The 23,879-nt window shown below is 45.3% G+C and overlaps 1 protein-coding gene across 1 annotated transcript in view; it reads right to left on the bottom strand.

The window, feature by feature from the left end:
* LOC123762417 (putative neural-cadherin 2) overlaps positions 1 to 21,706 on the bottom strand; it is a 117,830-nt gene extending 96,124 nt beyond the window's left edge. Inside the window, exon 1 of the mRNA XM_045748933.2 lies at positions 21,649 to 21,706. Coding sequence (XP_045604889.2) covers positions 21,649 to 21,706 — 58 coding nt within the window. The remainder of the gene's footprint in view (positions 1 to 21,648) is intronic.
* Between the last annotated feature and the right edge of the window lie 2,173 nt (positions 21,707 to 23,879).

Genomic DNA, 23,879 nt, shown 5'->3' with positions numbered 1-23,879 from the left:
ATATGGATCATACCATATCCATGATTCGTAACAGAATATGAATTATACCATATCCATGATGCGTAATAGAATATGGATCATACCATATCCATGATGCGTAACAGAATATGGATTATACCACATCCATGATTCGTAATAGAATATGGATTATACCACATCCATGATTCGTAATAGAATATAGATTATACCACATCCATGATTCGTAATAGAATATGGATTATACCATATCCATCATTCGTAATAGAATATGAATTATACCATATCCATGATTCGTAATAGAATATGGATTATACCACATCCATGATTCGTAATAGAATATGAATTATACCACATCCATGATTCGTAATAGAATATGGATTATACCACATCCATGATTCGTAATAGAATATGGATTATACCACATCCATGATTCGTAACAGAATATGGATCATACCACATCCATGATTCGTAACAGAATATGGATTATACCATATCCATGATTGGTAATAGAGTATGAATTATACCATATCCATGATTCGTAATAGAGTATGGATTATACCACATCCATGATTCGTAACAGAATATGGATTATACCACATCCATGATTCGTAACAGAATATGGATTATACGGAATCCTGTGCCAAGGTCAGGCAATTTCGTCCGCAAACGAAATAATAAGTTAATACACAAATAATATAAATAACGTTAAAACACAATATATGACGAAAACTCCTCTCAACTGTAATGGCGAGTGGTATTGACCGATTAAAACATGGTATTAAACTCATTAGAGTCGACTTGGGTTAATTACCCACCACGTGGCTTGATCACCAAAGTATTTGCACCGATAATTCCAACTGAACGAGCTAATTAAGTGAGATCTTTTTTTTCCTGGTATACATACACGGACCCTAGTGGTACCTGGTATACATATACGGACCCTAGTGGTCCCTGGTATACATACAGCGACCCTAGTGGTCCCTGGTATACATACAGGGACTCTAGTGGTCCCTGGTATACATACAGGGACCCTAGTGGTCCCTGGTATACATACAGGGACTCTAGTGGTCCCTGGTATACATACAGGGACCCTAGTGGTCCGTGGTATACATACAGTGACTCTAGTGGTCCCTGGTATACATACAGCGACCCTAGTGGTCCCTGGTATACATACAGGGACTCTAGTGGTCCCTGGTATACATACAAGGACCCTAGTGGTCCCTGGTATACATACAGGGACTCTAGTGGTCCCTGGTATACATACAGGGACTCTAGTGGTCCCTGGTATACATACAGGGACCCTAGTGGTCCCTGGTATACATACAGGGACTCTAGTGGTCCCTGGTATACATACAGGGACTCTAGTGGTCCCTGGTATACATACAGGGACCCTAGTGGTCCCTGGTATACATACAGGGACTCTAGTGGTCCCTGGTATACATACAGGGACTCTAGTGGTCCCTGGTATACATACAGGGACCCTAGTGGTCCCTGGTATACATACAGGGACTCTAGTGGTCCCTGGTATACATACAGGGACTCTAGTGGTCCCTGGTATACATACAGGGACCCTAGTGGTCCCTGGTATACATACAGGGACTCTAGTGGTCCCTGGTATACATACAGGGACTCTAGTGGTCCCTGGTATACATACAGGGACCCTAGTGGTCCCTGGTATACATACACGGACCCTAGTGGTCCCTGGTATACATACAGGGACTCTAGTGGTCAGTGGTATACATACACGGACCCTAGTGGTCCCCTGGTATACATACAGGGACCCTAGTGGTCCCTGGTATACATACAGGGACCCTAGTGGTCCCTGGTATACATACAGGGACTCTAGTGGTCCCTGGTATACATACAGGGACTCTAGTGGTCCCTGGTATACATACAGGGGACCCTAGTGGTCCCTGGTATACATACAGGGGACCCTAGTGGTTCCTGGTATACACACACGTATGTATATGTGGCCGTCATCCAGATAGTCTCAATAACGCGGCTGAGAGCTAAACACCCAACGGACCCCAACATATCTCAAGGAAAACAAAGGCACTGAGGACGTTTGGGTCCGTCCCGGACCATTATCAAGTCGATTGTGAGAATGGTCCAGGACGGACCGAAACGTCGTCGTCCCTTCGCCTTCTAGTGTGTGGTCTGGTCAACAAAAAGTGGCAGACGATGAATCAATATATATAAGGTAAGAAAGTGGGATGACAGGCGGGAAGGTCGAAGTATGCCATGAGAGGTAATAGGAATAAGGAAGGCTGCATAAGGTGTAGTGTGGGAAGAGAAGAAGTAGAGATGAAAGAGATCTTCTTGAGGTTATCTTGAGATGATTTCGGGGTTTTAGTGTCCCTGCGGCCCGGTCCTCGACCCCCACGAAGCAGCCCGTGACAGATGACTGTTATTAATTAATTAATAAAGTGTGTAATGGTGCTTCCCTATGAGTGACTAGTGGGATGTGAGGCCCAGCTCCTCATCCCCCCCCCCCCCCCCCCTCTAGGGCCTTGTTTTGCCTCTTGCTCGTGTATTTACTATTTGTATTTGCAGAATCGAGCTTTTAGCTCTTGGACCCCGCCTTTCTAACCAATTTATTTTTCCTCTATTATGTCTACTACATATATTTTTCTTACACACGTGCACATACGCACACCCCCAGGAAGCAGCCCGTAGCAGCTGTCTAACTCCCAGGTACCTATTTACTGCTAGGTAACAGGGACATCAGGGTTATGGAACCTCTGCCCATCTGTCTCCGCCGGGTGCGGAGACAGATGGGCAGAGTTTTTAGCGTCGCTCTACCGTCCAGCCCAACCACTTGGGCTGGACGGTAGAGCGACGGTCTCGCTTCATGCAGATCGGCGTTCAATCCCCGACCGTCCAAGTGGTTGGAGCACCATTCCTTCCCCCGTCCCATCCCAATTCCTTATCCTGACCCCTTCCCAGTGCTATATAGTCGTAATGGCTTGGCGCTTTTCCTTGATAATTCCTTCCTTCCTTCCACCGGGTGCAGGGATCGAACCCCGGTCCCTAAGTCCACGAGTATAGAGCGCTGTCCACTCAGCCACCCAGCCCCTAGGAGTGTGTGTGTGTGTGTGTACTCACCTAGTTGTGCTTGCGTGCTTGTTGTGCTTGTGCTAAACACTCCCGGGTTTAGCTTCGGCTCTTTGGTCCCGCCTCTCAACCGTCATCCTACTGGTGTACAGGTTTCTGAGCTTCTCGAATTCTATCAAATTCCTACTAACACTGAAAATGTTATTTCTAATGTCTCTGTGGCTCATTTGGGTATTCAGCTTCCACGTGTGGCCCCTTGTGCGTGTGCCCCTTGTGTTAAAAAATCCATCCTGGTCTACTCTGTCAATTCCCCAGAGAATTTTGTATGTGGTGATCATGTCTCCCCGAGCTTTCCTATCTTCCAGTTACGAGAGGTGCAGTTTACGCAGTCTTTCCTCGTATCTTATGTCTCCTGGGACTAGCCTAGTGGCATACCTCTGAACTCTTTCCAGCTTCGTCTTGTGCTTGACATGGTACGGGCTCCATGCTGGGGCCGCATACCTCAGGATTGGTCTTACATATGTGGTATACAAGGTTCTGATGTTTCCTTACACAGGTTTCGGAAGGCAGTTCTGGTGTTAGCCAGCCTCGCATACGCCGCTGATGTTATTATTTTTATGTAGGCATCAGGAGACAGGTTTGGTGTGATATCAACTCTTAGATCTTTCTCTCCGTCCATTTCATGAAGGACTTCATCTCCCATTCGGTATCCTGTGTCTGTCATCCTATTTCCTTCGTCTAGTTTCATTTCTTTCGTCTAGTTTCAATACCTTACATTTACTTGGGTTGAACTTTAGTAGCCATATGTTGGACCATTCCTTCGGTTTGTCTGGGTCATCTTGTAGCGTCATACTATCTTCCTCTGCCCTAATCCTCGTAATTTTTGCATTGTCAGCAAACATTGAGAGGAACGAGTCTATTCCCTGTGGGAGATCATTTACATTTATCAGAAACAGTATAGGTCCAAAGACTGATCCCTGTAGGACTCCACTGGTGACTCCTCACCTCTCTGAGATCTCACCCCTCACAGTGACTCGCTGTCTTTTGTTACTTAGATACTCCCTAAACCAGTGAAGTACCTTCCCTTTCATTCCTGCCTGCATCTCCGGTTTGTGCAGTAGTCTCTTATGTGGTACTGTGTCAAAGACTTTCTGGCAATCCAAAAATATGCAGTCTGCCCATCCCTCCCTTTCTTGCCTGATCGTAGAATTCAAGTAACCCTGTGAGGCAAGACTTGCCATCCCTGAACCCATGTTGGTGTTGTGTTACAAAGTTCCTTCGCTGCAAATGTTGCACTAACTTTTTTCGGAGGGACAAGTTAGGGACACTGGCCTGTAGTTGAGTGCCTCCTCTCTATCCTTCGTGGGGGATATATGTGTGTGTGTGTGTGTGTACTCACCTAGTTGTACTCACCTAGTTGTGTTTGCGGGGGTTGAGCTCTGGCTCTTTGGTCCCGCCTCTCAACCGTCAATCAACAGGTGTACAGATTCATGTGTGTGTGTGTGTGTGTGTGTGTGTGTGTGTGTGTGTGTGTGTGTGTGTGTGTGTGTGTGTGTGTGTGTGTGCGTGTGTGCGTGTGCGTGTGCGTGCGTGTGTGTGGGTTGAGCTCTGCTCTTTCGGCCCGCCTCTCGACTGCCAATCAATCAACTGTTACTAAGTACTAATTTTTATTTTTATTTTTTCACACACCTAGGAAGCAGCTCGTAGCAGCTGTCTAACTCTCAGGTACCTATTTACTGCTAGGTAACAGGTGCATCAGGGTGAAGGAAACTGCCCATTTGTTTTTCCGGTGGTGCCGGGGGATCGAACTCCGGTCCCTAGGCACGCAAGTAAAGAGCACTGTCCACTCAGCCACCATCCACACACACACACTGTTGGGTGAGTGTGTGTGTGTGTGTGTGTGTGTGTGTGTGTGTGTGTGTGTGTGTGTGTGTGTGTGTGTACTCACCTAGTTGTACTCACCTAGTTGTGTTTGCGGGGTTTGAGCTCTGGCTCTTTGGTCCCGCCCCTCAACCGTCAATCAACAGGTGTACAGATTCCTGAGCCTATTGGGCTCTATCATATCTACACTTGAAACTGTGTATGGAGTCAGCCTCCACCACATCACTTCCTAATGCATTCCATTTGTCAACCACTCTAACACTAAAAAAGTTCTTTCTAATATCTCTGTGGCTCATTTGGGCACTCAGTTTCCACCTGTGTCCCCTTGTGCGTGTTCCCCTTGTGTTAAATAGACTGTCTTTATCTACCCTATCAATTCCCTTCAGGATCATGAATGTGGTGATCATGTCCCCCCTAACTCTTCTGTCTTCCAGCGAAGTGAGGTTTAATTCCCGTAGTCTCTCCTCGTAGCTCATACCTCTCAGCTCGGGTACTAGTCTGGTGGCAAACCTTTGAACCTTTTCCAGTTTAGTTTTATCCTTGACTAGATATGGACTCCATGCTGGGGCTGCATACTCCAGGATTGGCCTGACATATGTGGTATACAAAGTTCTGAATGATTCTTTACACAAGTTTCTGAATGCCGTTCGTATGTTGGCCAGCCTGGCATATGCCGCTGATGTTATCCGCTTGATATGTGCTGCAGGAGACAGGTCTGGCGTGATATCAACCCCCAAGTCTTTTTTCTTCTCTGACTTCTGAAGAATTTCCTCTCCCAGATGATACCTTGTATCTGGCCTCCTGCTCCCTACACCTATCTGTGTGTGTGTGTGTGTGTGTGTGTGTGTGTGTGTGTGTGTGTGTGTGTGTGTGTGTGTGTGTGTGTGTGTGTGTGTGTGTGTGTGTGTGCGTGTGTGTTGGCATATCTCTTAACTTCAACAACATATAAATATAACTTTCCATAGATATTTGTAATCGAAACATCGACCAGAAAGCACTGAAACATCTCAAAAAATTACCACCACGACCTAAACTCACGAACCATAGTTTCCGAGCTCCGAGAAACTGCCTGATCGCCGCCTGACACCCGCATCTCACATTCAACAAACTTTAACATTGTTTACAACATCGTAAATGATTGACAAAGTCGCACAAACTCGACACTTAAGGAAGGAAGTGTCCGACGGCCGCCATACGAGGAATAACACGAGCTTAGAGTCGTGAGAAGTTTATCACTGAGCGGAGGTGGTCGTGGAGGGAGAGTGGAGAGGTGCCGACGGCCTGGGAGAGGGGTGAGAGGTATATATGTATGTATATATATACCCCCCGGCTGGTATCCCGTGTGAGCGGTGGCGCTGGCGCCCGTAGACTGTGGCCTGCTTCATGCCTCGACACCTCTCTCTCTCTCTCTCTCTCTCTCTCTCTCTCTCTCTCTCTCTCTCTCTCTCTCTCTCTCTCTCTCTCTCTCTCTCTCTCTCTCTCTCTCTCTCTCTCTCTCTCTCTCTCTCTCTCACTGTCTCTCTCTCTCTCACTGTCTCTCTCTCTCTCTGTCTCTCTCTCTCTCTGTCTCTCTCTCTCTCTCTCTCTCTCTCTCTCTCTCTCTCTCTCTCTCTCTCTCTCTCTCTCTCTCTCTCTCTCTCTCTCTCTCTCTCTCTCTCTCTCTCTCTCTCTCTCTCTCTCTCTCTCTCTGTCTCTCTCTCTCTCTGTCTCTCTCTCTCTCTCTCTCTCTCTCTCTCTCTCTCTCTCTCTCTCTCTCTCTCTCTCTCTCTCTCTCTCTCTCTCTCTCTCTCTCTCTCTCTCTCTCTCTCGCAACTCTACCTTCTTATTTATCTCACAATTTCTCCTCTTACTCTAGTCCTCTTTGCTCTTTACCTCGCGGTTTCTTCTCTACTCTCTCCCTGTCTCTCATCTCTCACAGGAAGAACCTACTTCTTTCCTCTTAATGCTTCTCTCTCCCTTTACTTGAAGCTTCGCATTCCTGCCCCCCCCCCTCACTCGAAGACTCCCACTCCTCTCCCCTCTCAATAAGTGGTGCCAGAAAGACTTGCTCTGGTGTCCCTCTAATATTTAACATTACCGTAATCTGTTATATTAAGTGACTAAAGGTCCCGCTAAGAAAGTGTTTCCTGAAGCATATTTTCCCTGAAACAAACCGTGAAATGTTATTTAGACTAAATATATTTCAGCAACGAATAGATTACAAACCCATTATTCCGTGTACTCACCTATTTGTGCTTGCGGGTGTTGAGCTCTAGCTCTTTGGTCCCGCCTCTTAACTGCCAATCAACTGGTGTACAGGTTCCTGAGCCTACTGAGCTCTGTCATATCTGCATTTGAAGCTGTGTATGGAGTCAGCCTCCACCACATCACTTCCTAATGCATTCCAACGGTTAACTACTCTGACACTGAAAAAGTTCTTTCTAACGTCTCTGTGGCTCATGTGGGTACTCAGTTTCCACCTGTGTCCACTTGTTCGCGTACCACCAGTGTTAAACAGTTTATCATTATCTACCCTGTCAATTCCTCTGAGAATTTTGTAGGTAGTGATCATGTCTTCCCTTACTATTCTGTCTTCCAATATCGTGAGGTGCATTTCACGCAGCCTTTCCTCGTAACTCAAGCCTCTTAGTTCTGGGACTAGCCTAGTGGCATACCTCTGAACTTTTTCAAGCTTCGCCTTGTGTTTGACAAGGTACGGGCTCCATGCTGGGGCCGCATACTCCAGGATTGGTCTTACATATGTGGTGTACAAGATTTTGAATGATTCCTTACACTGGTTCCTGAAGGCAGTTCTGATGTTAGCCAGCCTCGCATACGCCGCAGATGTTATTCTCTTGATGTGGGCTTCAGAAGACAGGTTTGGTGTGATATCAACTCCTAGTTCTTTCTCTCTGTCCGTTTCGTCTCCCATTCTGTATCCTGTGTCTGGCCTCCTGTTTCCACTGCTTAGTTTCACTACCTTACATTTACTCGGGTTGAACTTTAGCAGCCATTTGTTGGACTATTCATTCAGTCTGTCTAGGTCATCTTGTAACCTCATACAGTATTCCTCCTTCTTAATCCTCCTCATAATTTTTGCATTATCAGCAAACAATGAGAGGAATAATTCTATACCATCTGGAAGATCATTTACATATATAAGAAACAGTATGGATCCAAGGACTGAACCCTGTGGAATTCCACTGGTGATGTCTCGCCAGTCTGAGACCTCACCCCTCACAGTGACTCGCTGTCTTGTTATACAAGTGATTTGTTATACACCATGGAGAGTGGCAGGCACAGTGCTTCTGCTCCTTCTTTAGTATCCATGGCAATATTCCATCCGGACCTATAGCCTTTGTCACATCCAACTCTAGCAAAAGCTTCCTTACATCCCTACTGGTAATCTCAAATTCCTCTAGTGGTGCCTGGTTAACTATTCCTTCTCTTATCTTTGGAAGTTCTTCTTGCTCTACAGTGAAGACTTCCTGAAATTTCTTATTGAGTCCCTCGCACACTTCTTTGTCGTTTGTAGTGAATCTGTCTGCCTCTATCCTCAGTTTCATTACCTGTTCCTTCACTGTTGTCTTTCTCCTGATGTGGCTGTGCAGCAATTTGGGTTGAGTCTTAGCCTTGCTCGCTATGTCATTTTCATATTGCCCTTCTGCCTCTCTTCTCACCCTGACGTATTCATTCCTGGCTCTCTGGTAACCTTCTCTGCTCTCAAGTGTCCTGTTATTTCTATAGTTTCTCCGTGCTCTTTTACTGTGTTGCTTAGCTAGCTTACATCTCTGATTAAACCATGGGTTTCTCATCTGCATTTCATTTTTTATCTTTTGGGCCGGGATAAACTTTTCTGCCGCCTCCTTACACTTCTGCGTGATGTAGTCCATCATGTCTTGGGCCGTCTTTCCCCCGAGCTCTGTTTTCCATTTTATATCCGTTAGGAATTTACTCATCTCCTCATAGTTTCCCTTACGGAATGCTTGCCTTTTGCTTTCAGTTCTCTTTCTCGAGTACTTTAACCCTTCTTCGACCAGATTCTCAAACGTCAGTACACTGTGATCGCTCATTCCTACTGGGGCCTCGAAGTCAATTTCCCTTATGTCGGAGTCATTCAGAGTGAAGACTAGGTCGAGTCTCGCTGGTTCATCGTTTCCCCTCATTCTTTCCCCATTCATTCTTGTGTGTGTGTGTGTGTGTGTGTGTGTGTGTGTGTGTGTGTGTGTGTGTGTGTGTGTGTGTGTGTGTGTGTAGGGTCTCCCTGTAAACTGGAAGCCCTGGTCCTGCTGGGGAGTACTGAGCTTGTTGGGAGCCTGTTAGGTCTGGCAGGTCTAGGAGGTCTAGGAGGCTGGCTTCGGGAACTTCGATCCAGCGCTTTGAAAGTTAAAAGTAAAAAATCTTTATTATGAAAAGATCCTTTATTCCCGCCACATTCCTGTGAGGGGGAGAGAGAGAGAGAGAGACAGAGAGGGAGAGAGAGAGAGGAAGGGGAAAGGAAGGAGTGGGAGATGTCTATATCGGAGTGTGAAGCAACTGAGTGTGAATTACACTTCAGTGAGCACAAGGTGTGGGTGTGTGTTGGTACTCACCTAGCTGTGTTGTGTTGTGCTGGCGGGGTTGAGCTTCGGTCTTTTGGCCCCACCTCTTATAACTGCCAATTATCTGATGTACAAGTTCCCGGGCCTAAATTGGGCTTTGTCATATCTACATTTGAAACTGTGTATGGAGTCTGCCTCCACCACATCACTGCCTAATATATTCCATTGTCAACTACCCTGACACTGAACATTTTCTTTCAAATGATTCTGTGATTCATTTGGGTGCTCAGTTTCCACCTGTGTCCCATTTCATTCTGAGAAAACCACCCGTGCTAAATAGTCTTATCTTTATCTACCCTGCCAATTCCGATAATAATTTTGCATGTGGTAATTTTGTCTCCCCTAATGTCATCCAGTGACGTGAGGTTCAACTCCAGTAGTTCCCTCGTAGCTCATACCTTTCAGCTCGGGGAGTAGTCTGGTGGCATACCTCTCAACTTTCTCACACTTTGTCATGTGTTTGACAAGATATCGAATCCACACCGGAGCTGCATACTCTAGGATTGGTCTGACGTATGTGAGAGAGAAGGTTCTGAATGATTCCTTTCACAAGGTTTCTAGAGATTCTTATACTAGAAAACCTTGCATTCGCCGATGATGATATGTGGGCTTCGGGATATAGTTTTCCTTCTTCATATGCCGTTCCTCTGGTCTGGTGGCACCTGTTCTCGTTTATATCACATTACACTTGCTTGTGTTGACCTCTAATAGCCATTTTTCGGACCAACTCTGTATTTTGTATAAGTCATCTTGCAGTATCTTACAGTCTTCTGTCTCTACTCTTTTCGTTAACTTTACATCATCTGCAAACATCGATATATAGGGTTCCACTCATGTATCATTAATATATAAACTTATATGACATATAAGAAGGGTCCCAACACTGATTCCTAAGGTACTCTACTCGTTACTCTACGCCAGTCCGAGTTCTCGCCCCCTCACTGTCACTCTCTAACTCCTGTCTGTCAGGTACTCTCTTACCAATGTGAGTGTTCTTCCACTTACTGCTGCCTGCCATTCAGGTTTATATAGAAGTCTGTTGCATGGAACTGTGTCAAAGGCTTTCTGGCAGTCCAGAAATACACAAACCGCTCAACCTTCTCTGTCTTGTCTTATTTTATCACTTTGTCATAGAACTCCATTAGGGTCGTTAGGCATGATTTTCCCTCCCTGAAGGCATATTGGTGCTAGTTACATATCTGATCCTGGTTATGTTATTACTAGTCTTCTTCCTATTATCATTTCGAGTACCTTGTAGGGACTGCTTGTGAGTGGTACTGGTCTATAGTTTAGTACCTCCTCCGCCTCCCTGTCTCCTTCCTTGTATTTATAGGGTTCATGGTACGACATTCGCCATCTTCCAACACCTGGGTAAAACTCCCTTCACAACTGACTCATTAAAACCAGCACTTGAGGTGTAATGAAGGCCTGTGTACCTTCTTTTAACATCCATGGTGAAATATTATCTGATCCCATAGCTTTATTTTCATCTAGTGATGCTAGGTGTCAATATATATATATTGCTCCAAGCAACAGCCTGTTGGACCAAGTTACTACAAGTCGAGCCTGGCCTCAGGCCGGTCTCGGGGTGTAGAAGAACTCCCGAAACCCTCCCCAGGTATGCTCCAGGCATCATTATTTACTCTGCCTTTATCTCAATATTTTTCAATCTCTCATCTTGAATTAAACCTCTCCTAGCATTGTGAGCTGTGCCAGCTCAGTTGTGAACACAGTGGAAACAGGGACTGAGCTCCTCGCAAATTTCCTTGTTATTTTCTGCAAGTTTTCCTCCCATCTTGCATAATCTAGTCACTCAGTCATTTACTGACATTATTTTCGCATGACTATGTAATAACTTTGGTCGTTTATTTGTTTTTGATTATATTGTTGAAAATTATATTGTTACACAATATAATTTTCATAGTTTTTCTGGCTTCTTATGTTCAAGTATTTCTTCTTGACTCTGTTGCATCTATACTAATTTTCTTCTGTCTTCTATATTTTTACACTGCGTATCCTTTGTGTTTTAGCTCCTTAGAATTATCTATTGAACCACATGTTGTTGTATTCCCAAAACCTTTTTACATTTATTGTTGCAAAGATTTTAACTTCCTAAGTCTTCTTCCTAAGTTTATCCTTTTGTAGCACATTTACCAGGTACTCTCTCACTCCCACGTAGTTCCCTTTCCTGTCATCTCCATTTTCTGATCCGTTATGTCCATTAGTCTTATAGTCAAAGACCAGAGCACAATAGTCGCCGCTACAAGTGGCATTTCGTGCTATAAGTTCCGATATGACGTTGAGGGGTTGATGGGTATGGGTGTCCTGAGGCCCATTCAACCTGAGGGGCTGAGGAGAAGTGAGGGATTGAGGAGAAGTGAGGGATTGAGGAGAAGTGAGGGGCTGAGGAGAAGTGAGGAGCTGAGAGAGACTGCCTGAAGAGAGGCGTGCTGAAGAAGAGGGAAGGTCTACGAGGGAATGGGGAGTGAGTGTTAGTGGGGGAGTAAAGGGAGAAGAGAGGGGAAGGGGCTGATGAGGAAGGGTGAACTTAAGTGCTAAAAATATCTGTCTCTACCTACCCTCTTTCTCACACGAATCTTCAAGTGTCAATATTCTGCCCTTTCTCTCCTGCCACTGAGTCTTCAAGATCTTTGACCTCCAACCTTTCTACTCATGTCTCTCACTCTCTTCTCTTCTTTCTTATTTCGTCTTTGTAATAGATTTCAATTCACTGTTTCTCCTTTCCAGTCTCCTCTTCCTGTTTTACTTGAAATGATTTCTATGGTTCAAGAAACATTTCCCCCGTCCATTTATTCTTTATTTTTCACATTCCATCATTTCCTTCTCTACAATTCCATCATTTCCTTCTCTACAATTCCATTTTCTTTCCCCATGACTAATGTAACTGATGCCTACAAACAAACCTGTAGGTATCAGGACCCCTTCATAGGGTTAACTACGTTAAATGTATTTGAGCATTGGCCTAAATAATATGGAACTTTGCAGGAGAACATTTCTTATTTCAGTTAATTTAGCGCGGCAAAGCTCATTAAGGAATAACGCAAAACACCAAAACGTTCAAAAAAATTATGTTTACGCCTCCTTTTAGTCCCCCGCTCCTCTTATCTACAGCAAAAGACAACAAACAAAACTCTTCAAACTTTGTCATTCTCAACACCGACGCTCCACGGTGACGCGAAGTTGAAAGAGAAGGAAGGAGAGAGGCGCGAGATTGGGAGAGAGGGTGTGGGGGGAGGAAAGGGTGGGGGGGGGGAGAGGGGGGATGTTGGGGAAGAGTGGAGGTGTTCCCTCCCCCCCCCCGCCTGGCCCAGCTGGTATCGGCAGGGCGGATCTCACCTTCAGTAATCTGCATCATATTATGCTTTTATATTGTGTTGTGTAGAGGAAAAAGTTCCCCCAAGTAGTAGGGGAAGTGTTTCCCCCGACCACCTCGACCCTTCAGCTGACCCACTAGTGGGGTTTTGCGACAAAGTTGAGTGTGGACTGGCTTTGTCGAATCGCTCCACGCCGCCTGCTCCGCCACGAAGGCTGCACGCAACACGAGGATCAATACTCTCTCTCTAAAAATGACATGTACAAATATATTATACAAACAAGAGTAACAGAAATCTTGCAGTGAAGGAGGCAGTAGAGCATAATGAACGTGGGGAGACACTATAGTGTGTGTGTGTGATGGTCTGTGATCCGTCACGGGCTAAACTCCTCTCACCGAGGATGCCCAACTCACCAGATACTAATATCTGTACCAGTATGCAGGGCCGGAGTTATGCAGGGCCGGAGTTATGCAGTGCCGGAGTTATAAGGAGAGCAAAGGGCCTTAAGGGCCTAACGTTTCTTAAGGTCAAAGGGCCTCTCTCTGGTCCTTAAGTTTCTCCGCTGCTAGAATCAGCATCTCCCTCCCCTCCCCTTCTTTTATAAAAAATGTATTAACTGTAATATTTTTTTATTGCGACTTAATAATGGTCCTGGACGGACCGAAACTTCGTCGTTTCTCCATCTTCTAAGTTGTGGTTTGGTCATCACTGATTTATTATTAAAATTATTTAACAGTGTGTTAGGGCGACAGAGAATAGAAAAGACAGGGGGCGTCACATTCCATCCGAGGTTGGTTGTATTATCAAGCATTCATATTGGGGAATAAATATACAGTATATACAGAATATATTTTATGTTAAACTCCCATGGAAATGACTGAGGCGGGTCTGTTACTCAAGTCTCCCCTGAGCCATGGCAACGGTCTTCCCTTAACTTCAGAAGAGGCTCATTGTTCTAAGATTAGTTTTATGTTTACTGTATCAAAAGTAGTTTGGATATCAATAAATTCCATCTAGAAGCTGTCCAAAGAAATAAGCAGCAAAGCACGTTTGAGTGCTTCTTCCGGGAAGAAACGTGTTCATAACCATACAGGTTAGGAACAAGTTGGGGGCTAACCTGAAACATTAACCTGCCCAGTATAATTCTCTCAAGAACTGTACATATTCCGGATGTCAGAGAAATTAGTCTGATTTTTTCTAAATTGGGCTTGGGTCTTGGTATTATGAGTCCCAGGTGTGTCCAGCGGTCAGGTAAGACACCCTGCCTCAGACTGTGCCTAAACAGTTCTAGTTAAGGACTGTACGGCAACTCAGCAAGTACCTTCATGGTATTACATGTTATGGCATCCTCTCCCGAAGGTCAGGTAGCCATGGCTTTCGTGAGGGCATTTTTACTTAAAACTAATATAAACTCTAAGCATTCACATTCCCGTGCTCAGTATCTTTACAGTAGCTATGTGAGATCGACCGAGAGGATCTGAATGTAAGTTGCAAGAAGAGAAGAACCAAACAAAAAGGTCGTCTGGGACTCCTTAAAGTGGTAAGTTACCTCGATGGTTATCGCAGAGGGGTCGAGTAGTGTGTGTACTAACTGCCAGAATAGTATTCAGTCTGTGAGCCACTACAGTTGGATGTTTGGGGAAGCGACTTTACTGTGGAGTGTCTCCTGTAGCCAGGGAATATCTCGCCTCTCAGGACCCGATTTGTTGCTCTTTTATTTTTTTGCTCGGATTTATTGAGGTAATCGTCGATTTGGTAGATGTCAGTGCTCCAGTTGATTAATATGGTGGACAATGGTACAAGTCCACACATATTATATTTTTTAGTAATTAGAGCGTAACGAGCTGTAGTCCAATTACTAGCGAACTGGATACATTTTCTGGTTATTATTATCGCTGTTATTCTTACTAATATTGTTCTAACAATTTTGTAGCCGGGAGCCAGGTATTATTTCCTGGCGTGTGGCCAGCACAGTGTGGCTGGCTACACTCCTCATGTGTCAGGTGTGGGTGTTGCAAGTACCGTGTAGCCGGGGAGTGGCAGGTGTAGGGAGTATACCGTGTAGCCGGGGATTGGCAGGTGTAGGGAGTATACCGTGTAGCCGGGGATTGGCAGGTGTAGGGAGTATACCGTGTAGCCGGGGAGTGGCAGGTGTAGGGAGTATACCGTGTAGCCGGGGATTGGCAGGTGTAGGGAGTATACAGTGTGTGTCAGGTGTGGGTGTTGCAAGTACCGTGTAGCCGGGGGATTGGCAGGTGTAGGGAGTATACCGTGTAGCCGGGGATTGGCAGGTGTAGGGAGTATACAGTGTGTGTCAGGTGTGGGTGTTGCAAGTACCGTGTAGCCGGGGAGTGGCAGGTGTAGGGAGTATACAGTGTGTGTCAGGTGTGGGTGTTGCAAGTACCGTGTAGCCGGGGGATTGGCAGGTGTAGGGAGTATACAGTGTGTGTCAGGTGTGGGTGTTGCAAGTACCGTGTAGCCGGGGAGTGGCAGGTGTAGGGAGTATACAGTGTGTGTCAGGTGTGGGTGTTGCAAGTACCGTGTAGCCGGGGGATTGGCAGGTGTAGGGAGTATACAGTGTGTGTCAGGTGTGGGTGTTGCAAGTACCGTGTAGCCGGGGAGTGGCAGGTGTAGGGAGTATACAGTGTGTGTCAGGTGTGGGTGTTGCAAGTACCGTGTAGCCGGGGGATTGGCAGGTGTAGGGAGTATACCGTGTAGCCGGGGATTGGCAGGTGTAGGGAGTATACCGTGTAGCCGGGGATTGGCAGGTGTAGGGAGTATACAGTGTGTGTCAGGTGTGGGTGTTGCAAGTACCGTGTAGCCGGGGATTGGCAGGTGTAGGGAGTATACCGTGTAGCCGGGGATTGGCAGGTGTAGGGAGTATACCGTGTAGCCGGGGATTGGCAGGTGTAGGGAGTATATCGTGTAGCCGGGGAGTGGCAGGTGTAGGGAGTATACAGTGTGTGTCAGGTGTGGGTGTTGCAAGTACCGTGTAGCCGGGGATTGGCAGGTGTAGGGAGTATACCGTGTAGCCGGGGATTGGCAGGTGTAGGGAGTATACCGTGTAGCCGGGGATTGGCAGGTGTAGGGAGTATACAGTGTGTGTCAGGTGTGGGTGTTGCAAGTACCGTGTAGCCGGGGATTGGCAGGTGTAGGGAGTATACCGTGTAGCCGGGGATTGGCAGGTGTAGGGAGTATACCGTGTAGCCGGGGATTGGCAGGTGTAGGGAGTATACCGTGTAGCCGGGGAGTGGCAGGTGTAGGGAGTAAACAGTGTGACCGGGTGCTGGCATTTTCTGAATGTGGTAACATCAAACGGGACCATTCGATGTAATTATAATATACTTTTTACCCAACACTCAGAGGAATAAAGTTTGACCTTCCGTAGTGGCCTTATGTGTCAACACCTCAAGACAGTGTACCAACACCTGAGGACAGTGTACCATCACCTCAAGACAGTGTACCAACACCTCAAGACAGTGTACCATCACCTCAAGACAGTGTACCATCACCTCAAGACAGTGTACCATCACCTCAAGACAGTGTACCATCACTTCAAGACAGTGTACCAACACCTCAAGACAGTGTACCATCACCTCAAGACAGTGTACCATCACCTCAAGACTGTGTACCATTACCTCAAAACAGTGTACCAACACCTCAAGACAGTGTACCAACACCTCAAGACAGTGTACCATCACCTCAAGACAGTGTACCAACACCTCAAGACAGTGTACCAACACCTCAAGACAGTGTACCATCACCTCAAGACAGTGTACCAACACCTCAAGACAGTGTACCAACACCTCAAGACAGTGTACCATCACCTCAAGACAGTGTATCAACACCTCAAGACAGTGTATCAACACCTCAAGACAGTGTACCAACACCTCAAGACAGTATACCAACACCTCAAGACAGTGTACCATCACCTCAAGACAGTGTACCAACACCTCAAGACAGTGTACCAACACCTCAAGACAGTGTACCAACACCTCAAGACAGTGTACCATCACCTCAAGACAGTGTATCAACACCTCAAGACAGTGTATCAACACCTCAAGACAGTGTACCAACACCTCAAGACAGTGTACCAACACCTCAAGACAGTGTACCATCACCTCATGACAGTGTATCAACACCTCAAGACAGTGTACCAACACCTCAAGACAGTGTACCATCACCTCATGACAGTGTATCAACACCTCAAGACAGTGTACCATCACCTCAAGACAGTGTATCAACACCTCAAGACAGTGTACCAGCACCTCATGACAGTGTATCAACACCTCAAGACAGTGTACCAACACCTCAAGACAGTGTACCATCACCTCAAGGCAGTGTATCAACACCTCAAGACAGTGTACCAACACATCAAGACAGTGTACCATCACCTCATGACAGTGTATCAACACCTCAAGACAGTGTACCAACACCTCAAGACAGTGTACCATCACCTCAAGACAGTGTACCAACACCTCAAGACAGTGTATCAACACCTCAAGACAGTGTATCAACACCTCAAGACAGTGTACCAACACCTCAAGACAGTGTACCATCACCTCATGACAGTGTATCAACACCTCAAGACAGTGTACCATCACCTCATGACAGTGTATCAACACCTCAAGACAGTGTACCAACACCTCAAGACAGTGTATCAACACCTCAAGACAGTGTATCAACACCTCAAGACAGTGTACCAACACCTCAAGACAGTGTACCATCACCTCATGACAGTGTATCAACACCTCAAGACAGTGTACCATCACCTCAAGACAGTGTATCAACACCTCAAGACAGTGTACCAGCACCTCATGACAGTGTATCAACACCTCAAGACAGTGTACCAACACCTCAAGACAGTGTACCATCACCTCAAGACAGTGTACCAACACCTCAAGACAGTGTACCAACACCTCAAGACAGTGTACCATCACCTCAAGACAGTGTACCAACACCTCAAGACAGTGTACCAACACCTCAAGACAGTGTACCAACACCTCAAGACAGTGTACCATCACCTCAAGACAGTGTACCAACACCTCAAGACAGTGTACCATCACCTCAAGACTGTGTACCAACACCTCAAGACAGTGTACCAACACCTCAAGACAGTGTACCAACACCTCAAGACAGTGTACCATCACCTCAAGACAGTGTACCAACACCTCAAGACAGTGTACCAACACCTCAAGACAGTGTACCAACACCTCAAGACAGTGTACCAACACCTCAAGACAGTGTATCAACACCTCAAGACAGTGTATCAACACCTCAAGACAGTGTACCAACACCTCAAGACAGTGTACCATCACCTCATGACAGTGTATCAACACCTCAAGACAGTGTACCATCACCTCAAGACAGTGTATCAACACCTCAAGACAGTGTATCAACACCTCAAGACAGTGTACCATCACCTCAAGACAGTGTATCAACACCTCAAGACAGTGTATCAACACCTCAAGACAGTGTACCAACACCTCAAGACAGTGTACCATCACCTCAAGACAGTGTACCAACACCTCAAGACAGTGTACCATCACCTCAAGACACTGTACCAACACCTCAGGAGATAAGCACATAATAAACTCCTCAAAACGGTTAAAATTACTTTAGATGTTTAAATAAAAAAAAATTTTTTAAGAAAATCCCAATGCCATAGAGACTGGTGTTAAGACATAGGCGTGGAGCATGGGAGGTTTGCGATGTCAGTCGGGTTAAGTACCGTTGGGTCTGGCAGGTAACCGGATGGTTGACTGTACGGGCACTCCCTCGCCCTGGGCTAGGAGGATCTCGGTCACTCATGTCCAGGGTTATTGCCCCCAACACTGTGTTTCTATTCCTAAATCGGTCAGTCTGGTTAAACGCTGTTGGGTTTGGTCTGTAACTGGATAGGTAACTACTTGGACAGCATTGCCTTTGTTTTGTATATTGACCATGAGTGGCAGTTTGGTTTCCAACTAAATTAAATCAGAAATATTCGGTCTCGACTCTATTTTTGTCGTGTCTCAAAAACGAAGATGGTCCACAAACTTTTTTTTTACTTCTCTGGTGATCCGTAAACTGAAATGAATTGAGAAAACTGGAATCAAAAAGTTATAAATTTAGATAGGATAGTATGCCACAAACGCAATTTTAAGGTTCGTTTTCTATAAGATGCTTTCGAGTTTGAAAGAAAATGGTATTTATCTAGCCCAAACTACAGCATTTTTAAAATATGATAAAATACAGGCTGTTGTAAGTGGTATATCATTGCCGGGACCAAGAAGGTTGTAACGCTTATCGAGATGCCACAAGCCAAGGACATGGCTTTCCGCGAGGTCACTCATCGTGAGAGACAAGAGTGAAATGCCAATCAACTACGATACGCAATTTTTATCACGATTTATTTTATCACATATTTTTCTTTTAGTTCTACCTCTCGTGTTGCCCCGCGCACACACGCGTTTTCTTCAGTCGTCCATGGACAGGGCCAGCGATCACCTGGCAACGCGTAATATACATAAAACGGGTCCCAGTGGTACAGTCGGGTTCGTTCTCCATGCACAAACACAATAACGAGAATTCCGGGGTCGAATCCCCGGCGGGACAGAAATGGTTGAGTACATTTCCTTTCACCTACTGCCGCTGTTCACCTAGCAGTAAGTAGGTACCCAGGAGTTAGTCAGCTTGTTGTGGGGTTACATCCTGGGCGGGGTCAGTAATTCGACCTTGGTGAGGGGGGGGGGGGACTTTGATAAAAGCCAAACGTGTATTAATACACTCTGGGATGCTCTCTGACGCAGGTTCGAATCCTCGTCACGGCCCTTGTGGATTTGCTCGAATACATTCTGGCTTCCTGTCCCCCGACACAGTGAATTATTAATTATAAAAAAGCAATAATTCCTGTTGTCGGGACAGGAAGCCTGTGCATATACATACACAAACTTTAGCCTTATATTGAGGTCCCCCCCCCCCCCTCCCCTTCCCAAGGTCGAACCACAGACCTTCCATAGGATGCGGTCCAACCACTTGAGGTGGACAGTAGAGCAACGGTCTCGCTTCCTGCAGGTCGGCGTTCTATCCCCCGACCGTCCAAGGGGTTGGGCACCATTCCTACCCCCCGTCCCATCCCAAAACCTGATCTTTACCCCTGCCAAGTGCTATATAGTCGTAATGGCTTGTCGCTTTCGCCTGATGATTCCCTCTCTCCATCCCTAGGATGCAATCCCCCAACAGTTGCCTAATTCCTGGGTACCTGGTGAAGAGAAGCATTAGGTGAAGGGAAACTTACCCAACCATATCTGTTCCAACCGGAACTTGAGCCCGGGACACCAGATTGTGACTCGAAAACGAAGCCAACTGTGCCACGAGACCAGCATACATTCTTGTTAACCCTACACAGACAGAGGTCGAGACCTGCTACAGTACATGGACAGGACTTTAGAGCTGCTACAGTACATGGACAGGACTTTAGAGCTGCTACAGTACCTGGACAGGACTTTAGAGCTGCTACAGTACATAGACAGGACTTTAGAGCTGCTACAGTACATAGACAGGACTTTAGAGCTGCTACAGTACATAGACAGGACTTTAGAGCTGCTACAGTACCTGGACAGGACTTTAGAGCTGCTACAGTACATGGACAGGACTTTAGAGCTGCTACAGTACATGGACAGGACTTTAGAGCTGCTACAGTACATGGACAGGACTTTAGAGCTGCTACAGTACATAGACAGGACTTTAGAGCTGCTACAGTACATGGACAGGACTTTAGAGCTGCTACAGTACATAGACAGGACTTTAGAGCTGCTACAGTACATAGACAGGACTTTAGAGCTGCTACAGTACATGGACAGGACTTTAGAGCTGCTACAGTACATGGACAGGACTTTAGAGCTGCTACAGTACATAGACAGGACTTTAGAGCTGCTACAGTACATGGACAGGACTTTAGAGCTGCTACAGTACATGGACAGGACTTCAGAGTACATAAAGAGGACTCTGGAATTAACACCAATTTACTTAACTTACACATATTATTTTGAATTATAGTTGTTGAAAAAAATCAATTCTCTATTATATTCCATGTCGGGCTGTTGATATCTAATCCAAGATGGCCTCATCATTTAGAGCATTGAGAGGGCTGTCTCCTGTTTGAGACAGCCAGACGTAACAAAGCTGTCTGCTGGAACTTGACAAGGGCTTTTGGACCTGATTCTCGCCATAAAATACCTACAGCTGCCAATATATATATATACCTACAGCTGCCAATATATATATACCTACAGCTGCCAATATATATATATACCTACAGCTGCCAATATATATATATACCTACAGCTGCCAATATATATATATACCTAATAAAATACTTAAAATTCAACTGAGCAGAAAAAGTTGTTAAACACAAGGGACATAATCTTACTGAAGCGACTATTGGAGTCATAAATACTCATACACCGTCTAAGGAAAACATTAACGAGAAACGAATAACACTTAGTGGGCCAGCCAGAGGCTTAGGGCCCACGCAGGAATTTCCCTGCGAAATACAAAAGACAAAAACAAAAAAACTACAGCTCTGCTTGATAATTTCTTGAGTGTATAATCAGTCACTGGTAAACTGAGACGTACCAAAAAGTTGGAAGACGGCCAGTATTGGGCCGATGTACAAAAGGAGAGACAAACACTAGGCACTACACTTTAGACCAAGGTTACATAGCATAGTACATATTACATGTGTCTATCTTACATAGCATAGAGTAGGAAGCTCACCTGACTCGCCAAGGGTGTTCTCACCACAGAACAAGAGGACACTAGAGCGGGTTACTCACCATTATAGAGGTTCTCCTCCAGAGGGATGAGAAGAGGAATCACCATGTTGATAGCCATCTTGTCCCCTTATGTTTCTCTTGCTTCAACTCTTGGCTTTAGGGAGGAGGGTAGAGGCAGCGCCTCCTGCGAAGTGAGGGGTCGTGGCCTGGGCTCTTCTCTCCAGTGATAAACTTGTGCTTCAGATGTTGTCTCAGAAGAGCTGTAGTGGAGAGGTTGACTAGACTCTAGACTGGCGCCACGTCATGGGCTTTCTTGTCCTGGGTTGATACAGCGCCGTAACTGGGGACGTTGTCAAGAGGTCTTCGTGTCATCCGGATTATTAGTATTATTATTATGATTATCTAACTCACCTGGACTGTATAAGAGCTTATAATTATTCACTCGTATTTAACTATTCGTTGTTCAGGCGGTCTTTGAAGTCTCTAACGTAGGTGCTAATACATAAAAGCATTAAGCACATGCAAAACTGGCTTGTAATACGTAAGATTAAGCTGTGAATGAGGTTAATCTTAAGATTTAGCTTCAAGTCTAAAGTGAACTTGTATGACAGATGGAGGACGAGTTCCACCTCACTGACAGTACTACAGTCTCCCTTACACTCGAGTGCCAGCTGTTCACTCAGTAAAGGCAGTCACCACTGGCTAGTTCACTCAGTAGTCACCACTTGCTATCGGGAGAGCGTATAACCCATGAAGAAGGAGCCAGTGATTGATGATTGGGAACATATGTATATATATATCTGTGGGAACACCGAATGTGACCATGGTAATATCTCCAGAGTGACCCTGAAGGCATGGTTAGCCTCTAGAAGCTCGTGTTGAGGAGCTGGTAGTCTGTTGATGCTTCCTCAAGGAGCACTCGGTGGCCCTGAAGGTGCGAGGCGTCTCCATGGTGGGTCTTAGGGAAGGGTGTAGATGTTACTGGAGACCCTGGAGAATACAACCCATCAATATAAGCAGAGTTTTGCTCCCTTGGAAACGCAGTGACGTCTCAAAAGGCTAATTGCTTCCTATCGCGGTGGGTTTACAAAGCTTTGAGGCCTGAGTGCCTGGCGCGCTTGTGGGACGCTTCAGGCACTTGTTGAAGAAGTGGAGGCCAGGTGGAGGCCAGGTGGAGGCCAGGTGGAGGCCAGGCGGAGGCCAGGCGGAGGCCAGGTGAAGGCCAGGTGGAGGCCAGGTGGAGGCCAGGCGGAGGCCAGGTGGAGGCCAGGTGGAGGCCAGGCGGAGGCCAGGTGGAGGCCAGGTGGAGGCCAGGCGGAGGCCAGGTGGAGGCCAGGAGGATCCTGCGGAGGGAAGAAAGATAAGATGTAATAAGCCATGAAGGTGATGCATGAGAGGCAGCGTCAAGAGAGACAAGTCCTGTCCTGAACACTGGAGGTGTCTGTAGGTCGATAGGTAGAAATTCAATTAGGTTGTTGAGGAATATGTTGTTAATTAGTGTGTTTAGAACAGTTTATCTTTCTTATCAGAAAAAGAGAGCATCTCATACTTTCTTTGGCATAGATTTTTTTTTCGTTTTTTCAAATATTTTTTTTTGAAATGGAAATTCATTTCATTTTCTTTCATAATGTTTCTGTCTAACACTTTTAGTTTCAGATCAGCTTTGTCAGCCAATACAAATGTTACAGTGTAAGAATCGTGTGTGTGCAATTGGCGATCACAAAATACTGATAATTTTTATGCGGTAAATCCACAGAGAAATGTGAAAGGAAGAGAAATCAATCAGGCCGAAACGTTCACTTCCTTTCACATTTCTCTGTGGATTTTCCGCATATATATATATTTCTTCCTTAACTCATGCATATATATATATATATATATATATATATATATATATATATATATATATATATATATATACATATATATATATATATATATATATATATATATATATATATATATATATATATATATATGTGTGTGTATATCACGAAAATAAACACGTGATTAAGAATGTGACAATGTCAGACCACGGAGGAAAATGAAACAGGAATTTCCTTAAGTACTTTCGTATATTAAATACATCTTCAGAATTCCTTCTGAAGATATATTTAATATACGAAAGTACTTAAGGAAATTCCTGTTTCATTTTCCTCCGTGGTCTGACATTGTCATATATATATATATATATATATATATATATATATATATATATATATATATATATATATATATATATATATATATATATATATATATATATTCGTGACTTTCAATATATTTTTGCA

This window comes from Procambarus clarkii, chromosome 5, assembly GCF_040958095.1.
Source record: "Procambarus clarkii isolate CNS0578487 chromosome 5, FALCON_Pclarkii_2.0, whole genome shotgun sequence".
Lineage (NCBI taxonomy): Eukaryota > Metazoa > Arthropoda > Malacostraca > Decapoda > Cambaridae > Procambarus > Procambarus clarkii.
This window is presented reverse-complemented; position numbering and strand designations above follow the sequence as displayed.